The sequence below is a fragment of the Maniola hyperantus genome, chromosome 2 (genome assembly GCF_902806685.2).
Source record: "Maniola hyperantus chromosome 2, iAphHyp1.2, whole genome shotgun sequence".
NCBI lineage: Eukaryota > Metazoa > Arthropoda > Insecta > Lepidoptera > Nymphalidae > Maniola > Maniola hyperantus.
In genome coordinates this window covers 7,648,625-7,671,470 of record NC_048537.1, presented here as the reverse complement: position 1 = coordinate 7,671,470, position 22,846 = coordinate 7,648,625, and the positions used below count along the sequence as shown (strand labels likewise).

Here is a 22,846-nt window from a genome sequence, read left to right as displayed (position 1 = left end):
TGTGAGGGCCAGACCTTCGTTTAAAAGTTGAAACTTTATCTATGCACATTGTCCCCAAGACAGGGAGAAACGATCAGCGACTATGAAGTTGAGATCATGGTGGCTTTGGCAGATAATAGGTAACAAAGACATACAAAATCTTTCGTCAAAGTATATAGTCTAATTATTTATATTTTTTCGGAATAATATTAAAAAAATAAAACACGTTACGCATATCCAGCATAGATTTAGTATTTCCATGATTGCCAGACACTTAGTATTGTGGCAACCTCCTGACAGACACCCAAGACATATTAAAGTTTAAAAGGTTAAAGGGCGTAGTAATAGAGTCCCGTTGGCACCCTTCGGGTACGGAGCCCTAAAAACGAAAAACTCTTCATCCTTTCCCCATCCTAAATAACAGACTTACACACGGGGATCTTGTGCACTAGAACTCCAAGCTCCAGACCATTGGACGCAAGCTAAACGTTAACGCGCAACTGGACTAAGCGACCAAGTGCACGAAGAATGAATTTACAGTACGCGGCAGAAAGTAATGTACATCGACCTTTAGAAGGAGATAGCAGATTCGTAGAGCGTTGTCTCTGTCGTTGAGACCGACAAAACGTCATATAGGTATGTGTGGCAGAGACAACGCTCTACATAGCCGAAATGCATTCTTACCACACATTACTTACTGCCGCGTACTGTAGTTTCATAGAACATTCTGGCCTAGTGCGACCAGTATCTTGGATCTGGACAGCTAGCGTTAACTTGAAAAAATACACTGGAATCTTAGGTCATGCAATGTGCGGTAAGGCTACTTCAAAATATTTTTTTAAAGCGCTCTTTCTACAAAACTCGTAAACGGACTTTTGTACAGAAAGTGAAAACCTTCACTGTCTGTATAATGTATTTGTATAAAATTATAGCGGTTTTCCTCTTCAACGTCATTCCATTATTTCTTATCATTTCGTCCCTTCTCTTTATAATCCTTCTTATCTCTACTTCATAAAAGACCGAGCTTCAAATTTATCTCGGCTATTATTTCACGGAAAACTAAAACTAAGTCACAAAAGTTTTTGCTCCCTACGCTACGGCCCTTTCCCTACCAAATAGATCATTTATCTAACATGTATGTTTTGATCCTTTTCTCATTTAATAATACATAATAATAATTCTTTCGAGTGATGTAAAGCTGGCTAACACGAAAATATACCAGGTACCTATACTTATACTAATTTACTTGCATAGTTTTTTTTTTTTTTAAAGAATATTAGCCATATTAAATGACTAATATTCCCCTTTCCTCTCCAATTAAGCGTCAGGCTTGTGCTAGGAGTAGGTACGACAATAGTGCAACGGGCGGGATTTGAACCGTCGACCTTTCGGTTTTCAGTCCACTCCTATACCGATTGAGCTATTGAGGCTCTTAAAGCACCTACATAGGAAAACTGCTTTCAAAATTTTGAACGATTAAGCGAACGCTATGTGGGCTATTGTACAATGTAATATGCCGCTTAACATTTTCATAGAAAATGCCTGGTGGGTACGACATTGTTAGAATTTTCAAACGAGTTAATATGAAGTGGCGCGGTGGAATGTTTAATTATCGCTGTGACATCCTCCACCGAGGCAGACCGAGGCACTTGACGCGCACTGAGCCACGATGCCTACGGTATACCTATTACCTACCTACCTCTAGTCATCCGGTTGTTCTTTACGCATGCTTGATTTTACTTAAATAGGTACCTAAATAGATGAGACTCTACCTATATAAGTACGAGTATATACTTGCATCTCTCTTGCACAGCTAGCGAGCTTTGATTGATTTTTAATACGTAGATATACAAAATTAAGGCTAATAGAGAGAGAGGCAGCTTGTGCCAGACCTTCGTTATTTTATAAAAGCTGAAAGTTTTTCTGCGTATTGTCCCCAACACAGGGAGGAACGATCAGCGACTATGAAGTTTGAATCATGGTGGCTTTGGGAGTTTAACTTTAAGGAGTTGCCACGACACTAGGTGGCTGGCAATGCATGACGTGATTTCTTATACTATTCCAAAGAAAATATAAAAAAAAATGACTATAGGTACTTTAACGTATAAGATTTTTACAACTTCATTACCTGTTAACTCCCAAAGCCACAATGATCTAAACTTCTCATCTATTTAAGTAATCTGTAAAAAATTGTAATCCTATTTATTACTTGTAGCCTTATTTTCACTCTGATATTATGTAAAATTATATTGTATATATCGCTGTTGATTGCAAAAAACGAGTAAAATAAAAATAAAATAAAAATAAACTTCATAGTCACTGGTCCGTTCCTCCATGTATTGGGGACAATACGCAGAGAAACTTTCAGCTTTTATAAAATAACGAAGGTCTGGCACGCGCTGGCTCTTAGTCCATAACGTGGAAAAGTTGTAGGAAAGAGTTTCAAGTTTCCTACCAAGCTCGCGTCAAGAGTTGCCAGTTTTTAATTTATACGTCGCTAGTTTGTAATAGAATACTAATTGTGAATAAAGTGGCGCAACAGGCTCCAGAGAAGAGAGCAATCTCTCATGGCAGCGAGCAATCTCATAGATTTCTCTCTTGGCGCAGAATTAGCGCGAAAGCCACGAGTATTATTAACAGGGCTTTCGCATCGGAATTAAAGGTGCTGATACACATGTTTAAAAAAAGGTGCAGATAGAAATGCGCAATAATAGCACAAAAGAATGCTTTTTCGAGCAAATGCTACCTAGTAGCATGTGTGTACAGTACCTACGTGGTAGAAAATAATCGCTGTACATCGACCTTTAGAAGGAGATAGCGGATTTGTAGAGCATTGTCTCTGTCGTTGAGACCGACACAATGTCATATAGGTATGAGTGATAGACACACCCTTGACACAACGCTCTACAAAGCCGAAATGTCACTCTAAATGCCGATGTAAGTAGGTACATTATTTTCTACCGCGCATGCTTATCCAAGAACATGCTTAAAACCAGTAAACCTACTGCTTTTCACAAGAGAGCACGCTCATTTCAAGCATGCTAATAAGCATACTATTTTAATAGCATGTCTATCTGTGCACCTACACACACAACGCACGCTAAAAATGTGTTTAATTCGGTTCATATCGACTGTGAACTGGCAACATGTACCTACTATCTAAAAAAATACGATTTCACTTTATGCTTGGTATTCGTATTCCGCAGTGCCACTTCACGACAGTTAATCTAGTTTGGAGCTAAAATTTAAAAAAGCACGCACACAAGCGAGGCTTCACCTACTGGCACCTGGCATCTGGCAGGCGTATATACCTACACAATCACTATTTAGCTGAAGGAAATAAGTTATTTTTCTTCATCCTGTTGAATTGTTAAAATTGAGGCAGTACTTACCAGTTGCCAGTCGTTAAACAGAAAAGCAGACAGATTAGTTCCCCTGGGGGCACCATAGTTTTTTTCCATCCTGTAGGTAGATTAGCACTAGTGTGGATTGTATGACTCGATGTCCCATTTATGATTTCATGAGTTGACACCTTATATTTTGTACTCCGTGGTTGACACGCTGGATAAATCCAATGTGGTTGCACCTTTACGGTTCTCTGTGCTACCACAGCCTTTATGTTTATTCGCGGGTTATTATTTCCGAGTGGAGAGATTATTTGGAAAACGTAAACGTAGCGTCCCTCATATACCTATCACACAGCCGCACTCCGCTGGCAGAGGTGAAAACATTCGTTGCGAACATGTTGGAAATTATTCTTGTACCTCTCTCTACCTCTACCTATCTCATTCTTTTGAAATGCACGAATTAAAAAGAAAACGCCGTGAAAAGGTAACAGAAAATAAGACTGACACAGTTCCAAATTTATAATATTAGCACTAAGTACTATGGATTGTTTGACTCGATGTCGCATTCATTGATTTCATGAGTTGAAATTCGGGGTAAGCCCAAATGTGGTTGCACCTTTACGGTTCTCTGCGCTACCGCAGCCTTTGTGTTTATTCGCGGGTTATTATTTCCGAGCGGAGAGATTATTTGGAAAACGTAAACGTAGCCTCCCTCATATATCACACGGCCGCACTCCGGTGGCAGTTGTGAAAATAATCGCTGCGAACATGTTGGAAATTATCCTCGTATGTACCTACCTTTGCTTAGAGAGGTTAACTCTTTTGCAATGCACAGATAGAATGCGATATGGGCTGTATTTCAGGGATTTGATGTATTAGGTAGGTACAGGTATGTTTGTTAATAACTCAAACAGTAGGTGAGGGAGATATCTTGTAGTTCTATCTATGAGGTACCTACCTACATCTTTAAGTAATTAACTACCTATTAACTTCTAAAGAATAGAAATTTAATATATACCTGAGGTAAAGTTTTATTTAAGGTATTATGTAGCTATATCCTTGTTATAGCTTGGAGTTGACTACCTACCATCACACCTTATGGTAAGTAACGACGCATGATATAGCTATTATAGTACCCAGCAAAAAATATTGCATGTCGAATTACAGAACGAGATACCAGTTTCGTAGAGCATTGTTTCTGTCCTTGAGACCGGTGAAACGACACATAGGTATGAGTGACAGTGACATGAAGCAGAAACCTCTTTCTAAAGTTCGATGCAGAGTCGATGTACAATATTTCCTGCCAGATATACTTAACTGTACTATGAGCATTGCACACGCCTCTCTAAAAGAAGCCTATTAGGAGATATTTCTTAGGTTTTTTATTTCATTACATGTTAGCTCTTGACTGCGATCTCACGTGATGGTAAGTGATGAAAGCGAGCTAATTTGGAAGGGGTATGGCAGTTTTATCAAACCCATAATCCTTTATAGATTTCTAAACTGCATCAGTAGTCAGTACCGAAACGTTTAATTAGACGCCACGGCTTTGCCGGTAACTAGGGTGGTAGATAGGTAACTAGCCACGGCAGAAGACTCCCACCTGACATCAAATAGGTTTAACTACATATCATCAATGCCAACCTCTTGATAGTTTAAACCTACCTAAGTATTTATTATTTTTAATATTATTAATGATAGATATTATTGTCTGTTCGTACATAGTAGTTTCAAGGAGCGCGCATGACCAAGTGTCAAATTGCGTCCATTAAATTTGGATAACGCAGCTTACGTTTATATTTTGCACGTAATCCCCTCGTTGTGTAAAATACGGGCCGTCAGTAAATATTAAAATCCGGTATAATTTCGCCTCTGTCCGTGTCATAAATATTGTCCAGAGATTTTCATATTAATTGCAACACCACTAGAGCGCCTTTGTAGGCACGAATTTTAATTTAATGACCCCACGTGCGTTTCGAGTTTCGACCCTTGTGAACGTTGAAATATCTTTTTTTATTTTATTTATTTATTCAGATAACATAGAAGTTAACCCTTGACTGCAATGTGACAAGTGATGATACAATCAATCTAAGTTGGATGCGGGCTAACCTGGAAGGGGTATGGCAGTCATTATTAAACCCATACCCCTTTGGTTTCTACACGTCATCGTACTGGAACGCTAAATCGCTTGGTGGCACGGCTTTGCCGGTAGGGTTACCACCCTACCGGCAAAGCCGTGCCGCCATATATCAGTAGTAGGTATCTACAGCCTTTATTATTGTACTTTCCTCAAAAAAACTCTCATTAATTCCTAAGCGTACCTAAATATTATACTTATAGCGTTATATTTTGTTAAAATTTGTCCGCAATCTTCTCGCGTTCATAAGATTAAACATTGGGGTTTTTTAGTCAAAGTGGAACGCGTCCACAATCACATTAACTGTCACGCCTCCTCGACCCTAATTGGCTGTAATAAATTAGGTTTATAACAAGACAGATTTGTTTTTCTGCAAAAACAGCGGCAAGCTTTCTGAAAGGCAACAAATTGATTTTTGATGTCGTCTCGTACCTACGCCGTGATAACTTTCTGCTGCTGAGGTTGTTTACCAACAAAAACATAATATTCTGCCGATGACCTGTAATGATACGATGTAAAATTTCTGTGCCGTAAGGCTCGTCACGACGTTAATAACTTTTTTTTTGCCCTTGATTGATGTTTAATTTTTTCTGCGGTTTGAATATTTAAGATTTCAAAACACGATATGGGACACCTGGAATAAAAAAGAAACAAATCGTTTTCTCTTCGTTAATACGGAAAAAGGAAAAAAAGCGTCCATAAATTTAGCGATCAAGTAACCGCAACAAATCAAGATAGTATTGCTGATAGATGTATTCTCCAATCACCTGGTGTCTTATTACAAGGTGTGTGGTGCTATTTGACGCGGGACTAATCAGTATGGTAATATGTGGGGTAGGTGAACGATCTGGAGTGAGTGGGTGAGAGCCTGCACGGCGCGGTGACAGCCTCCGGCGCGGCCTGCGCCCGTGCGCACGCTTCAACCCAACATACTGGTTCTAATCTTTAATCGAGAGTCGCGAATGAATGCGAATCGCGCATGATCTGTAAGTAATCCGATCTGATACTCGCTATAGCTCACTTCTATTCATTCTCTCCAGTTATTGTACCAGTCCACCATGCGGGCCACGGCAACATTAATATTGTTGGCACTCTCGATGCACCTTGTCAACACGGACGTGCAATCATCGGATCACGCAAGAACACCCTACAGACGTCGACGCACATCTATCTGCAACACGAATATCAGCTACGACAAAGTTTTAATAAAACACGTCACTCTGAGTTCGAAATATATATTTACTGGGAAAGTATACCGCGTGAGCTCTGGGGATGATACACGTTTATACAAAGTGAATATCCGTAGGGTGTTAAAGGGTGATTTGAACGAAGTCGGTGTTGGTGTGAAATTTGGTAAAGCAGAGTCATTACGTTTTAGTGACGCTACAGTTTTAGTGCATAGTTCAAAGAAATTCAAGTGTCCGCCGTTGCGTGTTCGAACTTACGCCATATTTTTGACTGAAAGACACCGGGATGACTTGTCAATGGGATTGAATTTAGTGATGGAACCCGTTTTGATGACTCTACGGAACATTGATATAATCGAAGCGGCGATAAAAGGTAAGCTTTAAATGGTCTGTTGTTTCGTTCTATTGACTATATAAGTTCTACATGACAAATAACGCCTTTTATTGTAAACTCTATCTATTTGCAATCAAGTTAGTACCTATTGTTAGTATCAAACCAATATTGTAGTTTAATGTTTAAAAGTAACTTGATCAGAATTGAAATGTCCTAATTGTACGTCCTGGTTAACTTTTAGGGTTCCGTACCTCAAAAGGAAAAAAACGGTTTTTTAAATCTATACGTAAGTAATATACCACTCACAGTGACAGTACCGTCACTGACTGAAAGACAATGCACAGCTTAAACCAATGTACCTAAAAACTTGAAATTTCCATGTGAGAAGGTTGTTGAAAAAATAGTTGACAACCCTAGGTAACCTAGTTTGTAAACTCAGTTATTTGAAGTTTATTTATTTTGTACTTGTCATTTTACCGATTGCAATATGTACTATGTAGCTTAGACATATTATGTATAAAGAAGAAACTGACTGACTGACATTATTAAGTATATAATTCAATTCGCTGGGTCCCGAAACTTGAGGAAAAGGATTTGAGAAACTCTAAAGAGGTCTTTAAAACCTAAATACAAGCGAATGAAGCTAAAAATTCACGGAAAAGCTAGTAATAGATAAGAGAAGTTGAGTGAACTGCATAGTGCCGTATTGCGTAAACAAGTAGGCGGTAATGATGCTCAGGGCGGGGCGTCAGTCAACGGTTTTGTGACAGGAACTGATTGCTCGGCGAAGCTAGCGACAGTAGATTATTTCTGCTTTAAATAATTTGCATATTGCTGCAATTAATAGAAAAGCTGGCAATCTTAAGCTTGGAACGAGAATAATCTATCTTATTTTTTACGAAAATAATACGGTGTGATTAAAAAATAAATAAAAAAACGACTGCCCGGCTTCTGCACTTTTGAAAATGGCGCCATACTGTCGCCACATTGATTTTTTCAAAAAAAATTTAGCCAGTGTCACTCGGGATGATGACGTACGAGTGGTTATCGTCCAAGACCTAAGGTTATTAACGACACCACATACATCCAAATCTGTTCAAGCATTTAGAATTTATGGTGGAATAAAGAAACTCACATACATACACTCTGAAAGCATTACACTCGTTTTTTTGGGCAGTCGTGTAACAATATCGTATTACAGAAGGATATTTGACACCATCGACATAATACAATAAAGGTTAAGGTGAGCTGGACTCTCGTTAGTTCAAATGTGGCCCGTATTATGTGTAATATCCAGCCCCAGTTCCGAGTGAGTTTGTGTTATGAGTTAGATAACTGCATACATGCCGCAGGAATATTAAATTTCCTCCTTTCGTGTCTCCAGAAAGTTCGCTCATGTTTTGAAGTTCCGTGTACCTGCGCGCTTTGCGGATACGAGATATTAATTTTGTGAAAACCCAAAATGAGCATTAAAGTTTTGTAGGCAAATGGAAGAATTAAGAAGTTTTTATTAAATTATATTTATGAAGTTCCAATAACCTACAGTTTCATTATGTAACTAGCTTATGCTCGTGACTTACAACAAGACTACACAAATTTCAAATCCCTATTTGACCCCCTTAGGGGATGAATTTTTAAATTTTTCCGTTCTTAACGGATGTCTACGTCACAACAGCTATCTGCATACCAAATTTCAGCCCGATCCGTCCAGTAGTTTGAGCTGTGCGTTGATAGATCAGTCAGTCAGCTTTTCCTTAAGTATATTTATTTTGATAAATACATTGATGGATATTTGAACAGCTCATCACAAACTACCTATGTACCTATATGGTAGTCGTTAGTGGAGTGAAGGAACGATCGTGCGCTTAGTGTGAAACAGGTTCACCCTGGTTCACCCTTAATGGATCATCGACGTGCAGATCGCAATCTGCAATCTCTGCGCGCCGCTACCTGCCAATTATGTTATTGGTTTAAGTTATAACTAAGTGAGCACTAAGTAGTTCTCGAAATACGACTTAGAAAAGTCCAATGTTGCGGAAGAGTGTAACAGTATCTTTGATATGATCTTCGGTCATTACCTATATTTTACCAATGCAAATAAGTAGGTAATAGAGTCAAAACGTCTTTAGGCGCGTTGGGCGATTTAGGGATAGGTAAAAATGCCAAGGTCGCGTCATCGACATGCTAATATGTATGTTTCTAAGCTAAATGTTTGTGGAATGCTAATAATTCAGAATATTAATAAAATCGTGTACCTACCTAGAAAACCTAATTTATGTAAGTCTACACGTGGTCTACACTCAATTAAAGAACCTTGTCAACAGTATGAAACTGTCCAGCAATTTCTATTACAGTTCTCTTGGAAATTGCTGGCGTGCTGACAGAGCCGATTACAGCCCTCCTGCTCAGGACTGTAATGAATTAATCTTTTATTCTGTAGTGAAGCAATTTCCGAGCAAATGGGAGTTAAGGTATCGGTATTGCTTCAGTGAATATAATATAATTACTATCGTGTTTTAGAGTTTTTAAATATGTCGATTTTGATGCGGTTTTTTGCTTTTTTACGGGTAGAGGTAATCGTAGCGTGCGGTCGTGAGTTTTTAAAATTTTCACTACATCACATCACACTTAAATTGGAATAATACGAGATAAATTTGAAACGGACAGACCAAATTGCTTTCGGGGAGTTTTGACTTGGCTGATCGGCCCTCGTATGTCACGAGGCTGACGTGCGATTCAATTAAAGCAGCGACTGACAGAGGCCAGTTAAAAGCATAAAATTCCATGAAAATACAGACTAAAGCAAAAATTGACTGCGCTCCGAACAATCGTGTTTACCAAAAGTGAAGTCAGTTTTGTGCACGTGATGTGCATACAGAGTGGCATAGCACAGACATTTAGGTGATATAACGATCGGCTTTATTTTTGAAGTCGGCTTCTCTTGATTTGTTAAACATGCTGGGCTGCCGTCGCACGAACCAGGAACTAATGCGATTTGAATGATTTTACAAAGTATGTACATCAGCTTCAGATTGAGTCGCATCAGGAACATTGATAAATGCTGATGATTTAAGCATAGATCAAGCACTGTGTGGCCTTTGAGCTTACGTATTATGTACGTTGCACTCAATGCGGGCTGCTATCTTTTGCATTTTCAGTATTGCAAAATGCAACTCTTGTGGAAGCTTGCGCCTCCTGCGAGTTTTGCGGCCATAAGTGGTGTCTTTATTGTCTATTTTTATGAGTTATGTTAGTATGAGTAGACCCGTTTATGAGTCTATCTTTTTCTTTTAGACTGTGTATTAAACATGCACTGCCCGCTGTCATATCAGCCGGTGTTTGGCGTTGTGGTTACCACGGTCTTCGTTCTTGTTTTTCAATTGCAGCATTTAACTCTTAACTTTTATTATTTCCGAACGATGTATTGTTATGATGTTATTTTTGTGCTGACGATTATTTATCATCATTTATTTAAGAATTTTGAATATTTTTTGTGATATTTTGCTTTTACTTATTGCATTTTGTAAAATACGTGTTTATCCTAATGTAATTATTTCAAATATTTTTTATTTTGGTCCTTTCCTTTTCCACTTGCCTTATTAGAAAACAGCACTAGACTGCGCATAGAAACTAGCACGCTCGAAAACGAAAATAGTGAGCAATATTGAATTAGTTATGTTGTAAGTGTAAATGTCGGACAGTATTTCAATTAAGTGCATGTACCAGTAAGTTAGTGAGTAACATCTCATCCGGGAGTCGGGAGCGACGCCGTTGAGTCTCGTAGATAATAAAGTGGACCGTATTTACGACACGCTGGCAAGTTATAGGTCGATTCGATTAGCCCGATACTGAGTTTGCTGAAAGTGTTTGCGTCAGTTGAGCAACTTGTGTGTTTAACTGAACCTCGATTACACAGGACCCTGTTCAAACATTTCATGTCACATCCGTGTCAGGCGTAAATGAATTTAAGGCTGCTTCGATGTACGTTGATGATCATATTACGCTTGTACTATTCTATAAAGATATTTTAATCTACAGTGAAAGGAACAATCTTTTCATCTGCTCTTTAATTCTGGTTCCCATTTTCCTACTCCAGTGAACTGTGTGCGATCTTGCATTTTTCAATTCTCATGATTCTGAGTCATCGTTTATTAGGTTAGGCATTAGATTATAGCCAATAAAAAAATTAATTAAATTAGGAGGATAAATTTCTCATATTAGTAGGTATTCGTAACTATAACAGTGCCAGACTCCGCCTGGGGTTTCCTACCACAAAGTAGGAAATATTTCCGCCTCTGAAACGTGAACTACTCTATATAGATAGTAGATACATAGAAAAATGTCTAACTTCATAGCTCTTTATATAAAATCGTTTATAAAAGCACCTTATACACTTTTATCACGGTTGTCGAGTTAATCAAAGAGTGTCATGGGACATGACTTTATTTCACATAATGGGAGTCTAAATTATCTCAAATGGCGCAATTAAGATTACAGATTCAAAAGTGCCCGTAATGACATCGTGTCGAGCTCATTTACAATATGGGGGCAAGTGATGACTTCTGTTACATTATACAGGAATTCGCATCATCATTTATATCATTATCTAAATACTGATGCCCGCGACTTCGACCGCGGGGATGCAGATTTTGTAAAAATCCTAAGGGCACTCTGATTTTTCGCTATAAAAAGTAGACTATATCGGTACACGAGATGCAAGCTATCTTCGTACTAATCAGACGATACCTACAACATCATCAGTGTGGAATTAGGTACGTTTTTTTAAGATATCAACCAAATGTACCACGTCAAAATCGGTTAAACGGAGGGGCCGTGAAAAGCTAGCAGACAGATTATTGCAATTAATGCGAAAGTGTATCTGTCTGTGTCTTGCATACCGGGGAATATCATGGGCTAGTTTTTGTTCCGGAAAATCAAGGAGTTCCAACGGTATTTTTAAACCCCTAAAACCACACCTAAGAAGTCGCGGGCATCATCTATGGAACAATTGAACATAGCGATGTGTCCTGCCAATGAACAATAAAAAACACGATCTTGATTACTTAAAATATCTATTCTCTATGGCTCGTTAAAAAGCACCCATGTTCCTCGGATGACACGTGAGATTCGGCCCTTATTTTAATGACCTTCATGTGGCACGCAATGTGTTCGTTACCTACGCCTGAGCTCAATATAAATTACTCGCGAGATTTAACAGATGCCAAGATATTTCTTAGTTACATCTTGATATTCGCGAAGGGTATCAGGAGTTATGGCGGTATTCGTGAAAATGTACGCAAAATTACCTGCTGAATATTTCACACAGGCATGTAGATAGGTACCTACCTATCCATTGTAAGGTGCTATATTCTTAGTTTGAGGACAAAATGTGAAAAAAGTTTGATCTCATACATACCTACAGATTTAGTGTCAGCTATATTACATAATGTATAACCGTGTTTGGTGGCGCGGGCGTGGAATTGGCCTATGTCCAGCAGTGGACGCAAACAGGCTGATGGATGGATGGATATTACATAAACAAGTGTAAATCAAAGGTTTATTGGTTGTCCTTCAATCACGCCGCAACGGAGCAACGGATTGGCGTATTTTTTTGCATGGATATAGAAACATCTGGAGAGTGATATAGATTATCTTTTTATCTCGGAAAATGTAAGTTCCGGGGGCGAAGTCATAAAACAGTTCTAAGGCTTAGGAATTTATAGAGCTAGAACATCTAATTAGCATATAAAAACAAATAGGTACTAACAGTGTTGATCTGAAGCACTAGAGCAACTTTCAATTCAACAGTATGATAATGCAAGTCAAAGAACCCGTATCACTCCAACCGATTCGTTCGATTGTTGTTTTAGGACAAACGCCAACATATTCATTTGCAAAACCAAGAACTGTTTGCAGAGGAATCAAGAAAAGCGTAATAGTAAGTACCTACGTTATGCTATTAGCTATGACTGTGAGAAATGAAGAATTCAAAGTACACATAAAAGTCCTTCGTCCATTTAAAACAGAGACAAGTTAATTATACACATTTATTGAAGTGTTATTTTAAGTTTCCATTTTGAATCGCCCCTAGCTATTTATAAGACATCGACCCCACTGCCAACGGTCAGACATAAATTACCTATTAATTCAGAATTCTGCATTAGCTATCTAGCAGCCAAAACATCAAAAGAAGATGGTCTAAGATCCCGCATTAGAATTATCAAACCTTATCTGTTATTTAATTGTGATAAAGAATATATGTTAGATAATGTATTTACCTATAGATTGATACATCGCAAATATGTTGCCTAGCGAAATCACGTGCCAAAAAACAAATTAAATGTAATTGAACTTCCCTGATTTAGTTATTTATGAAAATTGAGCATCAGCTGAGAGAATATACTCCAAGGAGTTGAAACATAAGGATTGCCTACTTTCCCCTCTGCGCAACTATGGGGTTGCCAGGTATAAAGAGATAAGTAAGCGTTATTAATTTACCGTTTTTAATCGAGTTTTACATCAAATGAAAGATTATTTTATTCCCAATTCAACCATATTATCTAGGTTGCCTTATCAGAAAAGTAAAAAAAAATTAAATCTTTTATCTATGCAACTATGGATTCAAAAAACTTTTTGATAAACTCTTTCAGCTGATGCTCGACTTTCATAAACAACTAATAGGGGAAGTTGATCGAAAAAAAAATTAATTTAATTTTGTAATATCATTGACACGTAATTTAGCTAGGCAACCTATGTGCGATGTATCAATCCACACATTATCTACCATAATATACTCTCTATCACAATTAACAGATGAGGATAGATACTCCAAATACCGGCTCTCTACCTAAGATATTCAAGCTTCTCTACAGAAACGATGAAGGGCCCAAACTGCTCTCGAGTTTCTCGATGGAAGCCTAAGCTGCTAAAAATCAGAAAATAAAATTAGATGCTACAAAACTGATCGCTCAGGCTGTAATAGCCAATGTGCATGAAGCCTTAATAGTTTCAATAACTGATCATCACGATCAGGGCACGATTGCCATAAGCATGGAAGCTACTTACGTTAGTAAAACTTACAGGTGCATCCGCGGCCTAGTTACTAACAGTAAATATTCCTCAAAATGTACGCACTATAAGTAGTTAGTTCGCAGAGATCAAAGCTATCGTATTATTTGCAGTGAATGCAAAATTCAGAATACCGAACTCTAGACCTCTGGCTGTGGGATCAAGCCCTAAAACTGATCGATTTATAATGCATTAAAAACTTTCAGACACATAAAATTATTAGTCCCCGAAGCGGTGTAACTACTTTGCACCGAGAGATGAAAGAGAAAGTTTTAGTTGGTGTTGTTTTCCCAAAGGATCTCAACTCGATCGTTATTCTACGAAGTTAAAGTGAACTCGATCATCTACTTTAACGACCTGTGAAGTTAGACATTAAACTTTTTACTTTTAATAATTTTTCATCATCCTGTCACTTTAGATTGAAAAAAAAATAGTGATAAATATTTGTTATCTATTTTTATAATAAAACTCTAAATGGACGATTTCTGTACAATCGAAAGTGTGTTTGTCTGTCTGTCTGTCTGCTAGCTTTTCACGGCCCAACAGTTTAACCGATTTCGATGAAATTTGGTACAGAGTTAGCTTACATCTCGGGGAAGGACATAAGCTTTTTATCCCGGAAAATTTAAGAGTTCCCACGGGATTTTTGAAAATCTAAATCCACGCGGACGAACGTGGGCATCATCTAGTATTAAAAATATTTTGAAAATATTAATTTTAGGAAGCATTATTATTATTATCGATCTAGAACCCAAAACATATTTTTAAAATTTTTGTTTGTCTGTGTACGCTTCATGCTGAAACTAGATAAGTGTACTTTTGAACGCAAATTAATATAGCTATTACTTACTCCGGGTCACCATAATATTATGATAGTTTTATCCTGGAAAACGATAGGAATGGCCTGGGATAGGAAATTATATTATGAGCATAGGTACACCGTACAGTTTATGTGTTGTATAAACGGATCAATTTACATCATTCGAAGTTACCTATTGTATTAGGTATTATTTGACGTGAGATAATTTTCAAATTTATTTAAATAAGTGGTTGTAAAGTAGATATTTTGAAATTCAAACGCCCAAACGACTTGGTTGTGAGGGGAAATAAAGTAAAGGGCAGTTTCAAAGCCTTCAGCCATTCTTTACTTTACAACCTTCTCCAAGCGAAGTGTTTTAATTTTATAGAATTCTACGAACATAAACGGCGGTAGACATACCGTCAATATTTGTTACAACTTCAAGCACTCAACATAAAAACACTGAGCCGTCAAACTTTATGTTTTCTTATAATATAATCGGAGCAACGACGACGTCGACGTGTGAAATATAAGACCGAGATAAACATAAAATCCCCCTGCCTCGCGATTTTAGAGTTCCGTGCCCGAAGAGTGCCAACGGGACCCTATTAAGTACTAAGCCTCCGCTGTTCGTCCGTCAGTCCTTCCGTCCGTCCGTCCTTCCGTCCGTCCGCAGCGGGCTGTACCGCATCAACCGTAACAGATAGAGTGTTAAAAATTTCACAGTGTATTCTTACCCGTCTGCGGCGAAACCCAAAGTAGGGTTATTTATTGTCACTATAACAATAATAATCTAAATAATATATAAAACCAAAAGGTGACTGACTGACTGATGTATCAACGCACAGCTCAAACTACTGGACGGATCGGGCTGAAATTAGGCTTGCAGATAGCTATGACATAGACATCCGCTAAGAAAGGATTTTTGAAAATTCAACTCCCAAGGGGGATAGTGGGAGGTCCCGGGTTCGATTCCTGGCAGGGGTTTGGAATTTTATAATTTCTAAATTTCTGGTCTGGTCTGGTGGGAGGCTTCGGCCGTGGCTAGTTACCACCCTGCCGACAAAGCCGTGCCGCCAAGCGATTTAGCGTTCCGGTACGATGCCACAGAAACCAAAGGGGTATCGGTTTAATAAAAACTGCCATACCCCTTCCAGGTTAGCCCGCTATCATCTTAGACTGCATCATCACTTACCACCAGGTGAGATTGCAGTCAAGGGCTAACTTGTATCTGAATATAAAAAAGGGGGTAAAATAGGGGTTCGAAAGTGTAGTCCACGCAAACGAAGTTGCAGGCATAAGCTAGTTAATAATAAAGAATTCAAAATAGCCGCCATGTAAATTAAAATTGAAAGTAAGTATATAGGGTGTTATAATATAATATCTTGTAGGATGGTACAAAACTCTTCGTGTGCGAGTTTGACTCGCACTTGACTGGTTTTTATAACTCGGCAAATAAGTCATTGTCAGAACTCCAGTTTATTCGTCATGATGATCGCCATAAACGTGGACGGACCTGCAGGAAACATTTATTGAAATGAGAGTGTTTTATTGTGCTTTACTTTTTTATTATCTACTTGATGTGGCCGCAGATATTAAGATAGGAAATAAATTTCAAATATTTATTAGGCACTAAAGGAATTACTTAATTTTAACAGAAGTACTCAAAAGCTTGCTCTACGCTGATGTACAAAACACATACTAGGTATTAAACCGCAAATACGTATACCGATATTTCTCGAAACCTATAAAGTATACTTAGAGTAAACAAGAGACATTATATTCCCTAAAATTATGAAAGTTCTTATTATTAGATATGTGTAGATACATCTACCAAGAAGAAAAAAAATCCAACACACAGAATGACCTAAATAATCATAGAAATTATATTTAAAAAGTTGCCCATATTTATTCCTTCTCAACATCACAGTTCATTACGTCGAAGTGGTCGCGTCCAATAGTTTTGTTTGGGCGGCGCAGGCGCATAAATTGAAAGCTCCTCTCAAGGCACCCATTAAGCCTTTTACGATATAATAAGTAGCTACTGCATTTCCGTTCCGGGCACGTTTCGTGATTTAATTAAAATTATACGTATAGCTTCTTACTTTTATGCTGAGATTTTTTTATATCTAGAAACTTTTCAAACGAAAATCGTTCATTAATAAAATTGAGATTAGAAAGAAAGAAGAAAGAAAAACGTTTATTTTTTAAGGCTGTACCACACATTACCATTATTAGGTTAGGTTATCCCGGCGCCTCTTATACTTGAGTAGTAAAGTCAAAAGACCTCAAGTAGAAGAAGCGCCGGAATAAACCATGTCATGTGTGGCACAACCCGAAAAAAAAGGTCCCTACTCAGCATAAATGCCATATGTCTTGCACAAGTACAAAAACATACAGCGCTGGTTTTCAGTAGGAACCCTGATTCGGGTGGCGCCACGGAATTATTTCAATTGTACTTATATTCTAATCTATCTATTCTATATGTTAATAATATATACAAATTCACACATATTATACTTACTTATATATATATATATATATATATATATATATATATATAATTGGACACATCTATGCACATGTATAAGGTATGGCTATGATGTAACCTAAATCTTGTTACAAAAAGGAGTACTCCGCCACATGATCCTGAAATTCTACCTGTTTCTCCAAAGGAATTTTTTCAATTTAGTTTTGAATGAAAATTTACTTTTTAAATTCCTTATTGGAGGGGGGATATTATTCCAACATTTAGTGGCGGAGTACGTAAATGAACCTCTAAATGCGGCAGTGCGATGGAATGGAATACGAAGTTGATGGCGACAGCTTCGCAAACGGTCAGATTCACCATCGCCTACCCAATGAAGTTTATCGGCTAGGTACGTGGGCTTGCTCAGTTTAACCACACCAAAAAGTAAACCAGCAAGATGTAACTTCCTCCTTGATCTCATCTTCAACAACTTATGATTGTTCAGAAAAGGGGTAATATGACTGCGCGGAGGAACCTCAAAACTGAAACGTGCACATGCGTTCTGCACACGTTGAACGAGACGTTTTGTTCTGCATAACAACCGTGGCCCATATATAGTGTCTGCATAGTTCAGCTTTGAAAGCACCAGAGCCTCTACCAACTGGATACGCAGTTCTTGAGAAAGATAGTTACGAACTTTGTAAAGTATCTTCAGTCGATAGAAGCAATTGCGAACTTTCTCGGCTATATGATTTTCAAATCTCAGGTCTGAGTCCATAAGCAGGCCCAAATTACGCGCCTGAAAAACTCTCTCCAAAGCTTCACCTCTTATATTTATATTAGCACTACTGACGTCGATTTTATCTCGCTGTTTCTTAGTTCCAAACAATATAAACTTAGACTTTACGGGATTAAGGACAAGTGAGTTAGAATCTGACCATTCCGCAATGCGATTAAGGTCATCGTTGATTAGATTTACTGCAGTTTGGAACTCCTCTGGTTTAAATGCATAATATAGCTGCAAGTCATCTGCATATATGTGATATTTACAACTTTTAATTTGCTGGATAATATCAGCACTGTATAGAATGAAAAGAAGCGGACCTAACACAGAACCCTGCGGAACACCCCTAGGAACAGGGGCGATCGCTGAGCTGCACTTTCTGCCATCCTCATGTACTATCTCTACGAATTGTGTCCGGTTAGAAAGGTAGCTATCGAACCATTTGACAGCATCAATACGAAATCCGTAATAAGATAGTTTAGATAACAATAGTGCAATATTGATGCTGTCAAAAGCCCGAGAAAAATCGAGGAGTACCAGCAATGTACACATCCCAGAATCCTGCGCTGTTAGTATGTTATCCGTAACATCCAAAAGTGCTGTCACGGTACCACGACCTGCCCTAAATCCGGACTGATATTCAGGCAATATCTGATTTTTTTCAAGATAGGCTGACACTTGTGAATATACAGTTTTTTCTAATATTTTAGAAAAACACGACAAAATGCTAATTGGCCTAAGATCCTTTGGCGAGACAGGATCGGGAATTTTAGGAAGAGGACGGACTAAAGCAACCTTCCATACACTTGGGAAAACAGATGTTACTATTGAAGTGTTGATGATTCCTTTTACAGTTTCTAAGCTTTGAGGAAGTGTCATCAAGAGCATGTCGAGGGTTATTTTATCCGTCCCCTCAGCGTTCGAATGTAATTGCTTAATTATTTTTAATATTTCAGTGTTAGTAATAGTTTTAAGTGAAAAAACAGTATCATATAATTTATTGAACTCGAAATATGTAAGTTGTGAGAAAGTTACATTTTTCGACCCAGGAACTTTAAGAAAGTGTGAATTAATTGCCTCCGCATCTGTAAAGTGTGCCGGTAATTGATCTAACTTTTTTGGTAGGACAGTATGCTTTAAGTTTTTCCACAGAACTTTGGGGTGTTTAATTTTACTGTTAATATCATATTTAAAGTACGCGCGTTTTTCATTATGGATAGCTGTAATAACCAATTTCTTATACTGCTTATAAAGTAACTTGTTTGACTCTGATTTATCATTACGCCACTGAGCATGCGCATCGTTCCGTAGGCTCATCATAAATTTTACATTACACGTTAGCCACGGAGTAAAGCGCTCTTTAACTACTATAGCTTTCTTAGGAGCATGTTTATCAAAAATTTCCATCACACATCTGTTAAAAGACGAGACCAAATGATTAACACATCCTGAAGTCAAAAGATCGTCCCAGGGTATAGCACAAAGATCCTCATTGAATCTATCCAAGCAAACGCTCTTTAGCGGCCTGTACACAACATATTTAGATGGAATTTTTCCCTTCTTAACACTCAGTACGCAATCGAGGAAAGCATGATTACTCAAAGAAGCAATTGGTGTCACATTTACATTTTTAACGGGCAGGTTGGTAGAAATGGTATCAATTAAAGTTTCGCTGCTTTCAGTGAAATGTGTAGCAGAAGTAATTATCTGAGTTAATTGTAAATAATTAAAGAAAGCTTCAAGTTTAATCGTTTTTGAGTCAGTTTTGTGTAGTAAATTTACATTGAAATCCCCCATTAAAATGATGTGATCATAATTCGATAGCGCTTGAACACTATCTGTTAGAGCATCTAAGAAAAGATCAGTATTTAGCCACGGGGGTCTATAGGCGGTACCGATGGCAATTTTAAGGGAGTTGATATTTAGACCAATCCAAATTTGCTCAACTGTCTCGTGTTTAGGAAATGCGCAGGCCCTAGTTTTGAGTCCTCTCCTAATGTAAAAAGCAACACCTCCGCCGCGACCTCTACGTACAGTGTCTGGGCGTGGGATGTGCTGAAGCCTATAACCAGGAACAGAAGGCGCTCGACCTTCTTCACCAGCACGCAACCAGGTTTCATTAATCGCCATGACATCAACTTGAAATCTATCCATAGCCAACAAGAATTCATCGTGCCTTGTACCTAGAGAGCCAGCATTGAGAAATCCAATTTTTAAAAATTTGTTAGCTTTGTATTGTATAATAATATAATATACAGATAAAGAGTTTACAAATAATTATAATATAGTTTACTATTTGGTTAATTGTGATTAATGTAACAATAACTGACACACACTGTTTATAATAGGTACAAAACAAGTCTAGTACTCTACGTGTAATAATATGAATTTTTAACAATAACACTAGCTTTGATTGTATGAGATATATATATAACAACGATTTTAAACCTCTATATTTAATTATCTTTAACATTAGATTACTTAGTAAAAATACATAAAACAACAATTGTCCAATCTTAGTGGCTCCTCCAAAGTATCTCTTAAAACTTAACAAAAAAATACAACGTAAATGATCCGAAATTTGAATCAAATTCCTATTCTTTAAAAAGAATCATTTAAAAAAACTTTTCTTATATCAGTTTCAGATCGTATACGATGTACGGGTCCTGTAACAGTCTTTCGTGCATAAATACGCCCTCCCTTGGTCCAGACAAATCTCCAATTTTTACTGCGACTTTCCTCGCGCGCTTTATAGAACAGCTGCCTGTTAGTACGCGTAAGGTGTTCGTTGACATAGAATCGACGAGGCTCTGCGTCAGTTATTATGCCCGATGAATCAGCACCGCGGCGCACACGGGCAGCGCGCAACAAGTTGTCGCGTACTGCGCGCCGCGCGAGGCGCACAACGATAGGACGCGGCCGCGGCTGGCGCGCCCGCACTTCACCGTCATCGCTCGCCGAGAGCGTGCGTCGCGGGCCCGACCGCTCGGCGGTGACGACATCGCGATCGTCTAACTCCACTCCTAACTTCTTCGCTAGCAGACAGGTAATACTAATGAGGTTTTCGCTTGAGGATTCCTGAAGTCCTGATATTTCAACGTCATTCATGAGAAGGTCCTGATCGCGGTCATTTATTTGATTTTGCAGCTGGGAGATAGTAGCTTGCATGCTTTCGTTTGCACTCGAATTCCGGACGAGGTCCTGATGGTCTCGTGCAATTAGGTTCTCTTTGAGTTGTGCAATTGTGTCCTCCAGCTTGTCAATCGCAGCGCATCGACTGGATGAAACTTTGAATTGCTTCTCAAGGTCTGCCAGTCGACCATCGTATTCATCTATACGTAGGTTGCAGTGAGCAATTGCACCCCGTACGTCGCACAGCTCCGCACGAAATTCCTTAATTTCGGTCCTCAAATGTCGGATCTCCTCACGGAAGAGGCGTATCTCGAGGCTCAGGTCGGATGACTGACTGGTGCCTGGGGACTGGGACTCACAGAGGATGGTATCCTTTTCAACACTCTCCGGTTTCTCCGCGCTTGAGCCTTCGCTCTCTATGTTGGATGGTTCGGTGCCCTTCACAGGGGTGTTGACGTTGCCTAATTTTGGCTTTTTTGCCATACACTCCGGGCACTTCCACTGTTTAGGAGATCGCCCATTCTCCGGGAGTCCGACACACACCCTATGGTATAAACCTGGACAAAGTGTACAGCTAGCGGCCCCTACTAGTGATAAGAAGCGTCCGCAAGCACTGCACTTCACCATATTGAGAACTTTATTGATCGGTACCTCCTAGTACAAACGTTCCCCGCTAGGTGGCAGTAATGAAGAGTGCCTGTGCAGCTAATTCTGTCGTCCCTTACGTTGTCTCAGCACCAACAAAATATTATAATTTGAAGGTAAGTATAAAAATTGTGATGACAACTTCGTGTCGAATAGTAAATAGTTTTCAAGTTTACGCACCCTTCCCGGCGTAATCCGTAAATTCTTAATGCTTTTTCCGACTCACTGCGACTTTTTGCTCCGCCAGAAATGGCACTTAACGGTGAAACACACAGATTTTAATTATAAAAACATAAAAATGTGGACGAGACGTAACTGCCCCGTCTGCGTCCGTGACGTCACTCCTCCATTTTATTTTTTTACACAACAGATTAGTTGGATTGCGATGTAAACTAATATCTCTCAGTAGTACATTTTGGTTAAAAAGATTGATCGTGAAAAGGTATCAGATAGACACACAGAGAAACACTCGCTTTACAATATAAGTATGGAAAGGAATTTGATCTCACTCAACTTTTCTCATTGCTAAAAGGTGCTTTAAAACATAAAAATTTGGTGTGGCTGAGCTCATTTCCCTTTATTTTTTTCTGTACCTACTGCAACAAAAACAACTTACGCTCGCTGCGCTCGCGCTCCTGTTTATAGTTGGAATTTACCTTACTGACAATTCAGTAACCAAGCTAACAGACTAGCTAGCTTTTGATAGCCCATCTGATTAACCGATTTTGACGGAATTTACCTAGTACAGAGATATTTATAAGTTAGAGACAGACACACTTTCGTAATTTGTCATATTAGTAAGAATGCACTAAGACTACTAATTACAATTTAAAATACCTTGTTGAGACGTAGTAACCTTTAGAGTTTATAGACAAAGAATATTTTGTTATTCCGAAATTATTTAATGATGATAGATTTTATAACATTTTTTTTAAAATCTTAACTCTCTTTCTTCACACATAGA

At 38.4% G+C, this 22,846-nt stretch overlaps 1 protein-coding gene across 1 annotated transcript; it reads right to left on the bottom strand.

Annotated features, from left to right (window-relative positions):
* Positions 1-17,538: 17,538 nt before the first annotated feature.
* On the bottom strand, positions 17,539-22,220 carry LOC138403322 (uncharacterized). The gene has a single exon (XM_069503383.1). It carries the CDS (start codon positions 21,862-21,864, stop codon positions 20,707-20,709), a length of 1,158 nt encoding a protein of 385 aa, XP_069359484.1. The 5' UTR covers positions 21,865-22,220; the 3' UTR covers positions 17,539-20,706.
* Between the last annotated feature and the right edge of the window lie 626 nt (positions 22,221-22,846).

Bases quoted from the DNA above. Each gene is read 5' to 3' on its own strand.
- LOC138403322 (XM_069503383.1), bottom strand. From the start codon at position 21,864: ATGGTGAAGTGCAGTGCTTGCGGACGCTTCTTATCACTAGTAGGGGCC.